This window comes from Centruroides vittatus, unplaced genomic scaffold (assembly GCF_030686945.1).
Source record: "Centruroides vittatus isolate TY-2023 unplaced genomic scaffold, ASM3068694v2 scaffold_435, whole genome shotgun sequence".
NCBI classification, from domain to species: domain Eukaryota; kingdom Metazoa; phylum Arthropoda; class Arachnida; order Scorpiones; family Buthidae; genus Centruroides; species Centruroides vittatus.
In genome coordinates, this window is record NW_027122708.1 from 4,065,138 (window position 1) to 4,080,914 (window position 15,777).

The following is a 15,777-nucleotide window of genomic DNA, read 5'->3' on the forward strand; positions in this document are numbered from 1 at the left end:
TCGGAATAATAATAGGAATGATAAATTATATTTCCATTATTATTATTATACATATTTCATTACATTATTGTATGTACAGTACATTATATTTTCATATGATAAACTAGAATAATCTGACAATGCAAAGAACTGCAAGCAATTAATGGATTTTGTTTATCAGATGAAACATATGATTAATTCTGAAGTACACTTTTTAATTAGGAAATGAATCCAACATGGAAGAAGGTATGAACTGTAAATCAACATTACATCTGCTATATACGGTTAATTTAAGAATAATGATTTACAAAACCATAATTTTTTTTAACTTTTATAGAATATTATAATTCAATGAAAGATCATCATCCAAACCATAAAAAAAAACACACTAATAATTTCAATCATTGTGTTTTAAACAAAATGAAGATATAATTTCTTTCATAAAAACTTGTTTATTTCTAATTTTTAAAGATCATCATCAGAAACCTGACAATGACCATTTAAAATGGAGGAAAATGTTTGTTTAGACAACAATTATTGCTGGTTTAATGGTAATTTGCTGCTTTTTATTTATATATAAAGAAAGTAACAATTAACAAAAAAAATAAAATAAAATAAACAATTAACTATAGTTTACTTATTTGTAAATAATAGATTAACTTTTATTAAACAGTATTATAAACAAAATTAATAAAAGTTTGAAATTCAAATTTCAGAAAATTAGCATTATTATACAATAGCATGTTTTCTATTAATGTATGTAAATACTGTACTAATATCCAAAAAATCCAGTGACATGTTGCTTAACTTTCCCAGCAACACATGCATGTGTGGCGCATCTGTTACGATATTTTATTAAAAACTTTTTTAAATATATTTTTAATTATTACAAAATGGTGAGAAGCTTAATTTTGACAGTAGGGATGGGTTTTATAAAAAAAATTTTAAATGCTAATAATGAGTAAAATCATCATTAAGTCTGACTCTACTCGAGATATGGCATACGACCCCCCCTTTATCTTCCCAACCTGTCGATGACCTTTTACCACCAAAATTTAATAGCATCAATCCCCTAATACCCAAACCTCTGTTCAAAATTTCAGAAAATTTTACAAAAAGCACAGGAATTATTAAATTTCAAATTAGATGAACAAAATCATGCCCCATCCCCCACACAAAAAAAACCCCCTGAATTTTTTTCATTTCTTGACATTACGGTTTCAAGTCCAAAAACCGTAAAAATCTTGGGGAGTATTTTTCAACTAATTGCCATACTTTCCCTCTGTTACATATAATTGTGTTTTTACTTTCCCAGCTCTGTTATAATATATGTATGAAATATAATGTAATATGTATTAAACCTAATAAATGACTACATAAAATATATTTTTTATTTATGCAACTTAAACATTTTAATTGAATTAAAAATTAGCTCTTTAAATATAAAAAATGTGAAGTAATTCAGCAATTCTTAAATGCTTAGTTTAACGAAAAAATAAACTAAAAATTACCTTTCAAACAAATTTTTTTCCTCCGTAATATTAAAGATGTGATATTATTATTTGGCATTGTTATATTAATATATATTTTGACATCCACTTCTGCATTAAATTTTCCAGTACATGGCAAAACAACTTGAAATACTGAAATTTATAAAATTTATAGTAAATGTTTTCACAAATCGTTTTAAACTTTAAAAAGTTGTACTCACCTTCTTCTTGAATGGGTACAAGTCCTCGATGAGAAATATTCAATTGTGGTGTACCCAATGCTTGATTATCACTTACCATAATACCAACTGAATAAGGCATCTATAAAATATATGTGTCTACATAAGAAATTGAACATATTCAATTATTTAAGTTCTTTGTTTAATTGATTACCATAATCTAATTTATTAAAATATGTGATATCATCATCAACAGTCACCATCAATACATTCTTAGAAGAAAAAGCAAACACTATTGCATAAAATAAGATGTTATGAAATAAAGATTATAACTTACTGGTATGGGACTTAATCTTTGCCAAGTAAAATGTAATTCTGAAATATGATCAGGTATGAGGACAACAAAACCAAGAGCATAATCATTAACTTTTCCTTCTCGAACATAAGAAAGCTCTGCATTTAAACCTAAAAATAGTATATGGGCTTAATTGCAGAAGTCTTAAACAAACTTAACCTAAAAATTATTTTTAATTAATTAAGTTATTGAGCTTTTCATATATATTACACATAAAAAGCTTAATAACTGAACTTGCAAATACTTAGAAGTAATTTTTATTGTCATAATAACCATGGGTGCCAGCTCCAAAGGGCTGAATGGGTTCTGGTTCCTTAGAGTTGGCACTCATGATAATAACTATGATCTAAAAAAAAAAAAAAATGTTCAATGTAAACAAGAATCATAATGAGTATAGTTTATGAAACTTTGTTTCATTAAAATGGATTTTAATGAAACAAAGACAATGAAGTAAATAAAAGTAAATATAGATATATTTACTTTTATTCATTGTCTTCAGTTTATTCAAACATTTGTTGAATTAAACATTATTTCCACCTTAAAATAATTTTTCATTCTATTTAAAATTTTTGAAAGATTAGAATAAGGCTAATTATTATTTATAACATTTTATTTATTTTACAGAAATAAATGTATTCAGAAAACTATCAGAAATTGATTTTTGTTCAAAGTTGAAAAAATATTTTGCATTATATAGAAATAAAACTAAAATATTTTATACAGATAAAGAAAATTTCAGGCAAAAAGTTTTAGATAAGCTATTTTCTATATTAACATAATATATATTACATAAACCTATTCAACTCAATTTATTTAGGAAATTTACAATATAAAATAGTCTATAGATTGTAATTCTTTAAGCTTAAACATTTTACAGAAAAACTTGAGTACAAATTTCTGGACTAAGTTACCTATAAGTAGAAAAAAGAAAGTTCTATAAAGATCAGTTTATCAAACAATAATGTTTTTCATATATCTGAAAATATCTACATCCTCCTGTCAGCATCAAATGTCTATTAATAAATGTTCTAAAGATTTCTTTATATTAGAAAATATTTGAAAATTTAATACTAATTTAAAAATCTATAAAAGTATTGATTTTAAAAAGTTTAATTATATAAAAATTATAATTTGTATCTATTTATTTGTTGAAACCGAATGATTAGTAAACAGTTTCAATCTTGATAATAACACCAAAAACTATCTTAATTATTATTATTTTTTCTATTTTGCCTCGAGGGTAGGACATCAACGTAAAGTGCTGTATGTTTTAGCAAAAGAGGTTAGTTTGTTATAATATAAATCATTTGAATGCTGTAATTTGTAGTAATTTTTGTAACATCTGTATGTTTCCCTATTGTAGTTATGTATTACCTGAAGAGGGGTGCAAGTAAAACAAATTTTGCACCTGAAATGCATTGTAATGTAATAAAAGATAATGGTTGTAATCCTTAGTAGTTTTGTCTCTGATAAAATGCGGTTATAGCTAAAAAACGATGGTTGTCTTCTCTATTAACCCTTGAAGTTTTTTTAATCTTAAGAAGTCTTTTTTAAGATTGATTTTTTTAAAATATATAAAAAACTGGATCATAAATATATATCTGTTACTTAAGTCTTTATTCATAATTTTTGTATAGAAAGATTTTTATATTACAAATATGATTTTATTTTTTTTAAAAAGCTAAATAGAATTAATAATGTCTCACTGAATTTATATAAAAAGAAAAACTGTCTATCTAAATATTAATTTAAAATAATTATAAAATTTTTTAAATTAATTTTCATAAAGATTTCAAAGTTATATTAAAAAAAAAAAAATTATATTTTCAATAAATACTAAAATTATAAAATGTTTTCGTTAATTTTCTATTATTTGTTTTCTTTATCAGTTTCCAATATCATCTATTTACTTAAAAATATAAAGTAAAATCCAATAAGCAATTACAAATATTTAAAAACAAAAATATTTTTGCTTCACAAAATTTATTGACTGGAAGAAACAGTAGAGGTTTCCATAGAGATGTCACACAGCAAAGAATATATATATATATATATATATAACTGTACAATGTTAATAATGCAACAGAATATTTTATCAACATTTATTATCTTAGACTGAATAAATTAAATATATTTTTGTAGGAAAGGTTTGAAATTGTGAAAAGAACTGAGAAAAATTTCAAATTATATAATTTAATTAATGTGAGATGATATTTTACGTAAGTTCGCTTTCAACATTTACGTGAAATCAAAATAAGTTAATAAAATATATCATTTAATTCAGGGATGTTTATAATAATAATTAATACATTAATTAATTATTATTTAACATAATATAAAGTACGATTTTTTAAATTTCAAACATTTGTTGAAAAAAATTAAAATAATTGACATTTTCAATCTGCAGTTTAAAAAAAAAATGTTTAAATAATTATAAAATAATGCATTAACTTTAAAAATCTTTAACAACTTACCTGACATTAAAATATTGTAATTGAAATACAATATTAATATTTAAAAAGAATTTTAATTAATTAATCATTTTATGTTTTAAACTTCATTTTTCATATTTTTAACTATTTTTATACAATCATTTATGTGAATGTTAAAAAAAAAATCTTTCAAACAGGCTTCTTTACTTAAATCTAGCAATCTAAAATCAATATTGATTACTTAAGTAGAAACTGTTATGTATTTAAAAGTAATTATAAAGTAATTAAATAGATATTATAAAAGTCAGCTTTATTGACCAAGATAATAATTGTCAGGTGAAATTTTTTAAAAATTTCACAGGTTACTTGAAAATTTTATGTCTATGCTTTTCCCATTTCAAGAAATTTAATTTAAAATTCCTACTTTTATTCTGGAATAGAATAAATAAGTATGAAAAGCACATTCCGATTCTATATCCTCCCTAGTGACCCATTACTCCAAAATCAATCCTAGATAAGCCAATGCAGTCATCCAGCATTTATCAAACGGGAAAATCGTTTTTGCACCTTCAATAAAAAAAAGCAACAACAACAATAAATAATAATAAATTTCCGTAGCTGAAAGTATCCGATAATAAATCATTCTCCACTACACTAAGTTATAATTAAACAAGAACAAGAATATATCTTGGATGCAATGTTTGGTTTTAGCAAATTACAATTTCGTTGGATACAATGGAGTGTTTGCCATAATTCATCCATAAGTGATAAACTTTAATCTTTTATGTGCCGACATGAGTAGGTAGGCAAACCATCGGTTTTCTTTACAGAATAAGATATCAAGCGTAACTGCGGATAAGATCGAAAACGTCAATCACGTTTCAGGTACTCCAGAAGCGAAAGAGGCAAGTGACCTATTGGCTTGTTATTTTGAATTGGTAGGCCGTTAAGTCTTGCAACCTTATGTAAATCATCTCGACTGACGGCAACAGTTTATCATAAACTGTTGCCGTCCATCGGGGTGATTTATATAAGAGGACTTTTCCAGACCGAGTCAATCGTGCGACGATTGCTAATTTACCACGCGTTAAAACAAAGAAATTTTCTATCTTAATATTTTTTCGATGCAAAAAAAAAAACGAACGAATTTGCCTTTAACCCTTCAGGATGCTGACGTAGCTGGGCTATTGAATAAGTAAATTTTCCCTGGGGGAAACGCGATGCAGGGTGCGTTTTCGGATACATGCCTGCCGCAGAGAGATAAGGGCTTCTATTGTCCGGTTTCCCAATATCTAAGAGAGTGGCGAGTCGAGTACAAATTTATCGGAAGGGAAAATATTCATATCGTTTAATTAAGGAGAGTATCGAAAGGAAGGAAAGAGAAGCGGGCAAAAGATGGCGCGTTAACAATTGATTGATAAAACTATAGCGGACCATTCAACATATTTAAACATTCGGTCAATATTTCCTCAGAAAGAGTTATCAATATCAAAGCAGCCGAGCAGAAGAGGCGAAGAGCTTGAAAACATATCTTAAAGAGTTCATTAAAAGCCGAATCGAAGTTTACTGCTGAAGAATTAAGCGGCAATTAGGGTCGAGTTTGTCCGTCTGCTAATTAATTGTCTATTCACGCTACTTCTAACGAGAGACGGCCCGTTACTAAGGGTTACGTCACGAACACAGTTTCCAATTAGAAGTGTTCCTACAGGAACAGGTGGATGATGAGAAGTTACACGCGAAATCCGCGTACCATCTATCACTGCCAAGCCGCAGATGGTGTTGCAAAATTACCAACCGCTCTTAATGAAATTTTGACGCCAACAGATTGTTTAATCGATTACCGAGAATTTTCACTTCTCTCTAGCCCCTTCCGAAATTAAATTCTATAGGAGACGACGAAAAACAATTCTCATAACACGCAACTTCTATCTACAGCCTTCATATGCCGTATGAATGCCCACTCTCCGCGTATACATTCGAGGTAGTTAGTTGCTATTGGCACCGAGTTCTTGACGTACAGAATTCTCATGGTATGGCCACTATCGGAATATATTTAAGACTTTTTTTGTAATAATCTAAAAGAACAGCAATACGAAGATTTTTCTGAAAATCCGTTCCGAATTCTAGGAAAGAAACTTACCTAGAAGATGCTTAACTTCGCTACGTTGTAAATATAAATCGAAAACTGCTCCGCAGAGCTTTAATATGGATACAAATAATAAATTTAAGAAGAAATGAAGACAGAGAGCCGAAGACGGTTTCATATCAGTCAATGCAAAACACTACCAGGTGATGCACTGCAAGCAAATATAGCACATGCCGCCGGCAGAATAACGTGGGCCAATCAATTCTCGCTATTGGCCGACACTACGTCGTCCACTTCTCTATTGGTCGACGCAGCACGTGCATGTTTCATCCCTTCCGAATAGCGGAAATAAGAGATAACAATCGTCCAATAAAAGGAATGACGAATAGAAGAACGTAAGGATATTTAATTCGGTTTAAAAATTTAAGGAAAGATCTGAATTAGGAAGAATTTATCCGGTAGAAGATCTGCTTCTCTACCTCCGTCACCATGACGACGCTCTATTAGAGACTGCACGTGGTGTTCGGTGATGCAAACGCCGCACGGACAATAATCAGCTTTAGCAATGAAAATCTTCAAAGTATTTAGATAGAAGAGTTCCACTACGATTCTGTAACTCCCTATTGCCATGGAAACAGAAGATAACAAGGCTTACTACCTCCGTTAGTGATAAAAAAAATCCCAACAACTGTTTTTTTTTATTATTTTTCAATTCAATCGAACATCCATTTTATATAGAATTAAACACAGATTTAACGTCTAATAAAGACGAACAATTTCTGAAATTCTGAATGGTTTTTTTCTCTCCTTTCCTTTCAGCCAACGAAATGTATTCTTGCATCAACTGCCGAATTTTTTTTCTGATTCGAAAACATGTTAGTAGTACCCTTAATTATTTTTTAATTAAATTTCCTTCGGAGCTGCTCTCCAGACAGAGAGAAAAACAGGAACGTACAGAAATTAAACAGTCTGGCATCAAACTGAGATGGAACAAAGAACCAATTTTCAAAAGAAATTTGCGAATATCTTTGTAATAAAACTGTTCTTAACACACCTAAAATATTGATAATTTTAAAAAATATTAATAATTATTACAGAATGAGACTGTATTGGATATTTATTGAGAGAGAACAAAGTAAACTCGGCGCAGTTTGCATTGTATTAAGAGAGAATTCCTGCAGGAATTCTCTTAATACAGGAATAAATATTCGAATATAGCAGGAGGCTACGTACTGCTATATTTGAATATTTATTATGAGTAAGAATTATTCGTTTTTTTAAATATTAAGATATTAACGTCGACAGAATAAAAGTATATCGGATTAAAAATCAATAGCGTTGACGGGGTTTAAAACTGAATGAGACAATTGTAAAGTAGTTTATATTGATAAGTAAAAACAGGAAACATTCTCTTCTTTCTCGTTGTCTCAAGTATATACTAATAAATTAGTAATATCGATAATAATATTTAGATATTATTTTGTCTTGTTGACTGTTCTATTATTGTATATTTGCCGGATTGCATGACAAAGAGAGAGACATGCAACCAGTTACGAATTTTGAAATCAATTTGCACACAATGGCATTTCGGATGGAATTTCGGATGACAGCATCAAGAAATGACTTCGAATTTCCTCGCAACATTGGCTTTATACCCCGTCATCATCTGTCGTGCCAATGTGCGACACGTATCACGTAATATCAAGCTAGGCACGCCAACATGTAAATCGGCATAACGTAACTTTAAAGGGTCCATACACGAGGCGCAGTTCGAATTTTTTTCTTTACAGAAGTAATGATTTGGAAGCGATTTCATACAAATAATTCACTTTAATCGGGCATTGCCGTCTTTTTTAATCTTAGAAATAGGCTTGACGCGACGGGAATATTACTAGCGATCTCTCTTAAAGGTGAATTATAAACTTAGAAAATGCATTAATTACATCCCATCAGGAGATTGACGTAGCTTTATTACATTAATATTCAAATCTTATCATTCACGCGAACAAATTTAAAGCTGTAAGCTATACGCGTCGAGGGATATGGTAGGTTTTTGTTAATCGTTGTTAAGATCTATCATCCTTTAATGCAGCTAAGTGTCGTTTGAATTTTAATTTAACTCCAAACTATCTCGTAATGACACGGAATTTTTACAGTAAAAGATTAGACCGCGCTACTCTTCTTTCTCGATTTACTGGCGATCAATCTGCCTTTATGGGCACTCCGTAAAATTCCAATGACAAATTTTCAGCAGAGCGTGAAAAACTTCATTATCTTACATATTCGAAAAGTAATGAAAAGGAGTGAAGCGTAATCAATCAGCTAATTTTCTGACGATTTTATACGGTTATTGTTTTCGTCGCCGGCTCAAAATATGATTTGTGGTCAATCCACGACAATGGCAGAAGTGAAGAAGAAAACCTTTCAGTATAATTGATTTTGGCGGGTGTAATCTGCCAAAGTGGTTGTGTATCAACAAATCTTCGTCTTTTAATTCTATTTCTCTCTCTCGGGAAGTTTTCTAATCCTTGCGACCATAAAGAGGTATTGGACCAAAGCGTGGATTAGAGGACAAGAGGTAAGCAAATTCGGAAAAGGTCTACGCTAGTATTAAGCGTGACGACTGTATGCTAGTAAAGCAATAACCATGCTATCGATCACGCCTAGGAAAATGCGGCCCGTCTGGCTAATCCGCGCAATGAGCGGGTGATTACATGATCCCTGGGCATTTATGACTCAGCCCAGGGCTGGATTAACGGATACTTCCTCGCTTTCCTTCTTCCTTCCGCCGATTCTTTACCCTCTGCTTCTGTAAACTCGGGTCGCCTCGACGACAATCCTCGACCGAATATCCGAATCACGTAAAGTACTACCGAAAAGCCTGGTGGGAAAACTCCGGGCACGGTTTTCTGCCGGCAAAAACGCAAACGGCAAGGTTTTTTCGCCTGGTCGACGTAGAAAGACAAAGATACGATGACGTGGCCTGCCAGAATGCGACTGCGGGAGACTGTCAGCTCCACAAATACCTCCGCTTCCCTTCCCTCTAAAAATCGCGATGTAGCAAGTTAAACAAAAACTGAGTCACTGCCGGGGGATGATGCCGATGACGTCACGCAGTTGAGAGACAATAGCCTGATTAAATAGGGTAAATCCCGTCGTAATGAAGTTGGTGACGACTCGAGTTATACAAGGAGCCTCGGGGTTAGTCTGTAAAATCCCTATTGTCACCCTCCGAACTTAGATGTACCGTCAAAAATCTGATTCAATAGTAAAACAGGCCATCGATTTTTTTCACTGTCGATGTCTGGACGATAAATTTTCTATAAGAACGAAACAAACATTTTTAAACAGACGACAGATATTATTTTAAAATATATTCGGGTGTGTTTGGTTAAACGCTTTATATTAATGTAACAGATTCTTCTTTCGAGCGTTAAACAGTCGACTTCTCGCAGGGGATTTCCCGTTTCGGGATTCTTGGCTTTTATCACTGATTAAACAGGCTTCCATTTTCACTTCATTCAAAAAAATATCAGTGGAAATCGTGACGTCATTCCCATCGGATTTGACAAAAAGCCCCACAGAGACACAAAGAACACACAACAACACTGGCGCAACCGTGACCACGTGTCTCAGCATGCCACGTGACTCCCGGGGTCCATTTTAATGATTAAGGAAAGAGAGAACAAACTAGACTTTTTTAAATGAAATTTTAAGAATCGGAAAGTGTTTCTAGGCTCGTTCAATGCATTTTCAACAATTGGTTCACGAATCGTGCATTCGAAATAAAATACGAACATCCAATTTTCCAAGGTAGTTAAGTTAATATATTCTCCGAGTCTATCGCGATAATAGAGGATGCTCAAGATGAGTCACGACCCGCACGGGGACATTTCCGATAAGAATGACGAAGGTGGACCAGCTGTGACAATTTTGGTTATTAAAACGTGTAAATAAGGCTAGATCTGGTCCGTGGTACAATAGAAAAGAGACGACTGATAAGCCAAAGAAAAATTACTAAATCAGGCGTGAAGTGATAAGAGAGAACAAGATCAATTAGCAAAACCGATGAATAAGGAACACACTGTAAGTACTATTAATAAAAATGACTGGGCATATAGCGTAGGATTCTGAATTTTGCGATAGGGAAACGACCAAATTTACAATAGTAACTTGCTGTAATCATTGGAATAAGCGAAATTTTTCGATCAATTATACAGAAAATAGTGAAAAATTTGGTTGTTTTCCAACTAATTACCACAAAATACTTTTATAATTCAATGTACTGTATTTTTAACAGACTATTATCTCCGCAGAGAAAACTGTCACACATGAATTTCCTTTATAACCACTTTGTAGTGTATTTAAAAACATGTGACTGCATAATATCCTTCGACAATTTATTACATTAAACTGTCGAATAAAGGATTTTGTGCAGTCACGTGTTTTTTAAATACACTACAAAGTGGTTATAAAGGAAATAGGCAATATAAAATATGGTTCCAAAACAACCAAAATAAACACGTGAAGATCTATGGAGCGAAAGGAAAGGGATTTTGCATCTTCGAACCACGTGTTCAGCATCATTGACTTCTAATTTTTTTTCATCCCTAATGAGATTATGCGATCAATGCAGTCGTAGTTATTAAGAGGATAAATATTAGTCATTAATCAATGAAGTTCTTCATTCGATATTAAATTCAATTTTGCGTGTTTCATCTTGATATAATGTCGATATCAAGCTTTTACAATAGCAATTTTATTTGATTTCTTTTAGAAATAGTCTGTAGTTAAGTGGAGTTTCGTTTCGATCACGCTATATCGCATTTACTACTACTACTACTATCTACATTAAAGAGCCTTATCGTTATATGCACAGCATACAATCGAATTTAGATTCGTAATGAACTTTCATTGTATGTGAATGATGGTTGTGTCGGGGATATAAAGGTGACAAGGGCAAACATAGCTCCTGGGAAAACTGAGACCAATATTATGACAATCAATATAGACAATGGCTAATTCCCACACTCACGTGCCAATCTAACCTATTTTAGATCTACAATAAATGGAAATTCTATAATTAAATTAGCATTGTGCTTTTATTCGAAGAAATTCGCTTCTTTTCTGAGAAATAGACTTAAAATACCATTTTCGAGTATAGAATTGTACGGCACTTAACTAGCTTCAAGTATGAATAAAATGTATGTCGCGAGTTAAATTCATTTATATAAATCAACACCAGAAATAATTACTGCTATTAGAGACCAGGTTGAAATTACACAGTTTGTTTTCAGTGAAACTTTTTTCCTCTTTGGTTCCTTCCACATTTTTCACAATCCTGACGTCTTAATTAGCTTTAATGGTTGCCACTGCCATTAAAGTAGAACTCAACAATTTATCAAGTTATAATATCGATTATGTTCTTTAGTCTACGTTTTGGAGTGAAAACTAATCTTATTTTCATTAAAACCTTGTCTGAAAAGACCCTCTAACGGTGCCAATATAATAGATTTTTCCTGGAAAAAAGAACGAATTTTTAAAAATGCGAATCTTTCAGGAATCACTCCATAGACGGGGTTTTCTTTACAAAAATGCGGTTTTGAAGTTGGATAATTCACTCTCGACAACTCATTATTAGATCTTCCGCATCAATGGAGATGTCAAGTGAAAGGACATGACTCGTTCTATCTGCAGACTCCATTATCGCCCAATTAGCCACTGCCACAGAAGGCAGATCAATAAAACATGCTGGCCTGTACCTAAAACTCAATTCCTTAAAGTTTAAAACACCGATTATGACCCAAACCCGTTTTTATAGCGTGTTCGCCTTGATAAGCGATGGTTTAACTCGCTCGACCAGTCAATTAATAATCGCTTCAAATCAGATAATTAAATTCGTTTAGCATGGAATAATAGTGGCAAAGGCATGCACGACACGGATTAGAATGCAGCTGGTCGGTACCAATAGCTCCTTTAACTCGAGTCAGATTAGTAGAGCCATCGGAAAAGGCAATTACATGCTTGGGAAAGTTTGGGACGTCTTTATATAGAGATGGATCAGCTGCTTTTCAAAATGCTGCTCTTACCACAAAAAGCTTCTGGAAAGTTTTTAAAAAAATACAACTTTTGATAAGCTTTAAGAGCGTGCTCCTTTATCAAACTTTTATTGCCGAATTTTAAAATGAAAGTTTATATTTTACTTGCGCGGATTGTTGCCGCTAACTACATCATTTTCCCTAATAGTTCTGGGGAGAGCATTTCAATAGTTGTGAGAGGGGAAAGTTAAAAAGCAATTCCCTCTCTCATATCACAGGGATTAATAGGAGCGAAAGTGACTCGTGTCACAGCTGGTATGGGTTCCCCATTAGCACTTCACACCCACGTCACCACTAATGCCGGTTCCTACCAGTTTGCACTGAGTCACGACATTCGTCCGCCCGTCGCTAACTAATCAAGCGAGAAAAATTATGTCTAACAGTTATTTTTATCTATGAACTCCGTGTACTTTAAAAGTAACAGCCGCCAAAATCGTTACACCGGTAACCGGCCAAAACCGAAACATAAATGAGAGGGGGGGATGTATCCAGTCAGGTCATATGGACAGGGAGAAAAAAGAATGCACTTCTTTATCATTCGAAAAAACGAATACAAATAGACTTATTAAAAACGAAATCATTGTTTCGAGCAATTTAAGAAAGGTCGCATCCTCTAGAGAATATTAAGCTTCGTTTAGCGACATTATGTATAATGTAGAGCACGATCACAATAAATCAACTAGAGTGGAATATTGATATTCAAATGAAGGTCGTCGATCCTCTGTAGAAATGGCTCTATTAAATCACGAAAGATAGGAATGCGGCAAAGAATCCAATTCAAATAAGAGCTTTTTTTTTCCTTTTGTGTCAGTTAGACGACTACAACCGTTTGAATTGCAAGTTTTGACAGCTGCAGCAAAACTCGAGAAGATGGCGGATCGTCATCGAACTTTTATAAATTTATAACGACAACAATTCGAAAAGGTATGAATGATATTTAGATTAAAGAATTTCGAGGTAAATTAACTTGCGGTGACCCTAAGAATAAAACGTGCCAGGACACTACAATTCTAAATACAAGCGATCAATCATGCATTGGTGCATTTGCACACCCGTCTGAGAATTCCAATTTTAAGAACTAAATTCTTTAAGCAAGTGAGAAATTTGATTCAAAAAAGAAAGAAGAAGAAAAAAATGGCCACGCGACACAGTACCACATAAAGGAAGATTGAAAAATAAAATAAAAAAAATTCGATAGTGTTAGATCAATTCTCCAACTGCCATCAAAAATGAACGGCCTTATCTCGTCATAAATAAAAACCCAAAATTAAATTTAAACTTAACTTCGGCTACCCAAATATAATTATCGGTAGTGTGTTTTCGTAACAAAAATTTCGTTATATACATTTTTTTAAATGAATATTTTAGATAAAAATCAGCTTTATAAGTAGAATTAAACGGAAAACACAAAAAGTGGGCTGTAGACGAGAGATAATGCCAAGGTATCTGCCAAAATAATTGATATAATGCAACAAATGGAAATAAACAGGGATCTTATCTGGCGAAAAAACTGCCAGATCGATCAGGAGGGTTCAATAATGGAGAGCTAAGATCCTATTCGCTCTTTTAGCCATCTTCCCCGCCAGTTAATAGATTACTAAGACGAACAAATCTTTTCGATATCCCCCGTTAAGTAGAACTATCCTATTTACCTTCACCCAACATATGTTAACTTTAAGTCTTGATAGAATATAAAATTACAAGTTTCTTCGCTTAGGAGATACACTGTAAATTCGAAACTTGCTTAAATGGAAAGAGGAAAAGACCTTCTAAAATATATTTCCCATTACATTAACACATAAACCAGCTTCCGATTATGAAACGTTAATTAATTAATTTAATTCTTATCGTTCTTTCCGAATGATGTATGAGGAAACCGGACTGTTTATCATCCATTATCCGCCACATTCTTCGCGAATTCGTCACAGATAAGAATAGGACAATAATAATTGGAATTATTAAGAATTGACACACGACACGACCGAACTATTGCAGCGCATCTAATTTCACATTTTGTTCGTAAACTATCAATGCAACTTACTTGATTATATTATTATTGTATAATATAATATTCAAAACGTGCTCCAGATACAAATATATTAATTTCACTTTGCTACAAATAAGACAGATCTTTCATTTGGTTAAAGCATTCTGTACCCTTGATGTAATTTCACTTAGAAGCCATCTATACATATTAATAAAACGATTAGATGAAAAAATATAGGAATAGGAAATTATGAATAAAGGAATTTCTCAAATGATTTATAACGTTACATCTTTCCCTAAATAACGTTACGTTAACGTTACGTTATTTAGGGAAAGATGATAAATACGTACGCAACAATATATGCTTCATTATAACTTCCATGATTTTCTGTTTATAATTGTAATACAATTTGGATAATCAATTGAAATTTTTTACAGTATTAAGTTGTGTCGGGAATTTGATTATTTTAAGCATTTATCCGAATTTTTCGTAATAAAAATACAATTAAGTTGAGAAAACAATCTTTATTTAATTTAATAATAAATGATTAAAAATGTTTACGTGTAAATATTCTTATTCTTTTCTTACGAACTCATTTCGAGGGTGCATTTGGGTATAAAAGATAAGAGCTTCCTTTCATCAGCATTGTCACAGCAAGATAACTACTTTCATTCTTCATTTTTTGCCTATCATCAAGTACTTATCAACCTGTTCTGTTGATTAGAATATGAATATAAAAAAAGATAAAAACTGAATAAAAATAAGAGACGATCCTTTGAAAACCTAAACTACTGGCATTACAGCACTAATTATACTTAGCACACTATAAAAAAAATATTCCGCGTCGTTTATTCTATGTATATTATAGATAAAAATGACAAAAATACAATAGACACAAAATATATTACAACATTTTTACACTTATAAAATGGAAATTTGGAATATCTTGTAACTTCCGAGGTTGCAATATTAAATATCTCTCTCTTTTTTTAACTCTCTGCTTTATGAGAACTCTGAGGGCACTATTTTTCACGCCCATTATGAGTTCGTCAAGGTCCACAATGAGGATGAAAACTAAATGGATACGAATCATCGAACTGAAAAAATTGTGCTTATTTGATAAAAATATTTAAAACGTTGTCGGAATATAAACTGTTTTAAGGACCAGGAT

General features: G+C 31.8%; 1 protein-coding gene across 2 annotated transcripts in view; it reads right to left on the reverse strand.

Annotated features, from left to right (window-relative positions):
* The window catches only part of LOC136989057 (tyrosine-protein kinase RYK-like), a 56,255-nt gene that overhangs the window by 24,403 nt on the left and 16,075 nt on the right, over nt 1-15,777 (reverse strand). The window contains exons 1-4 of one of the 2 annotated variants that reach the window (XM_067287147.1): nt 6,576-6,862; nt 1,986-2,113; nt 1,691-1,790; nt 1,491-1,622 (exon numbers count right to left, since the gene is read on the reverse strand). In XM_067287147.1, the coding sequence (XP_067143248.1) occupies nt 1,491-1,622; nt 1,691-1,790; nt 1,986-2,113; nt 6,576-6,699 (484 nt within the window). In that variant the 5' untranslated portion in view covers nt 6,700-6,862. Of the gene's footprint in view, nt 1-1,490; nt 1,623-1,690; nt 1,791-1,985; nt 2,114-6,575; nt 6,863-15,777 lie in introns of those variants that run through there. The other variant, XM_067287148.1, reaches the window with a different exon arrangement.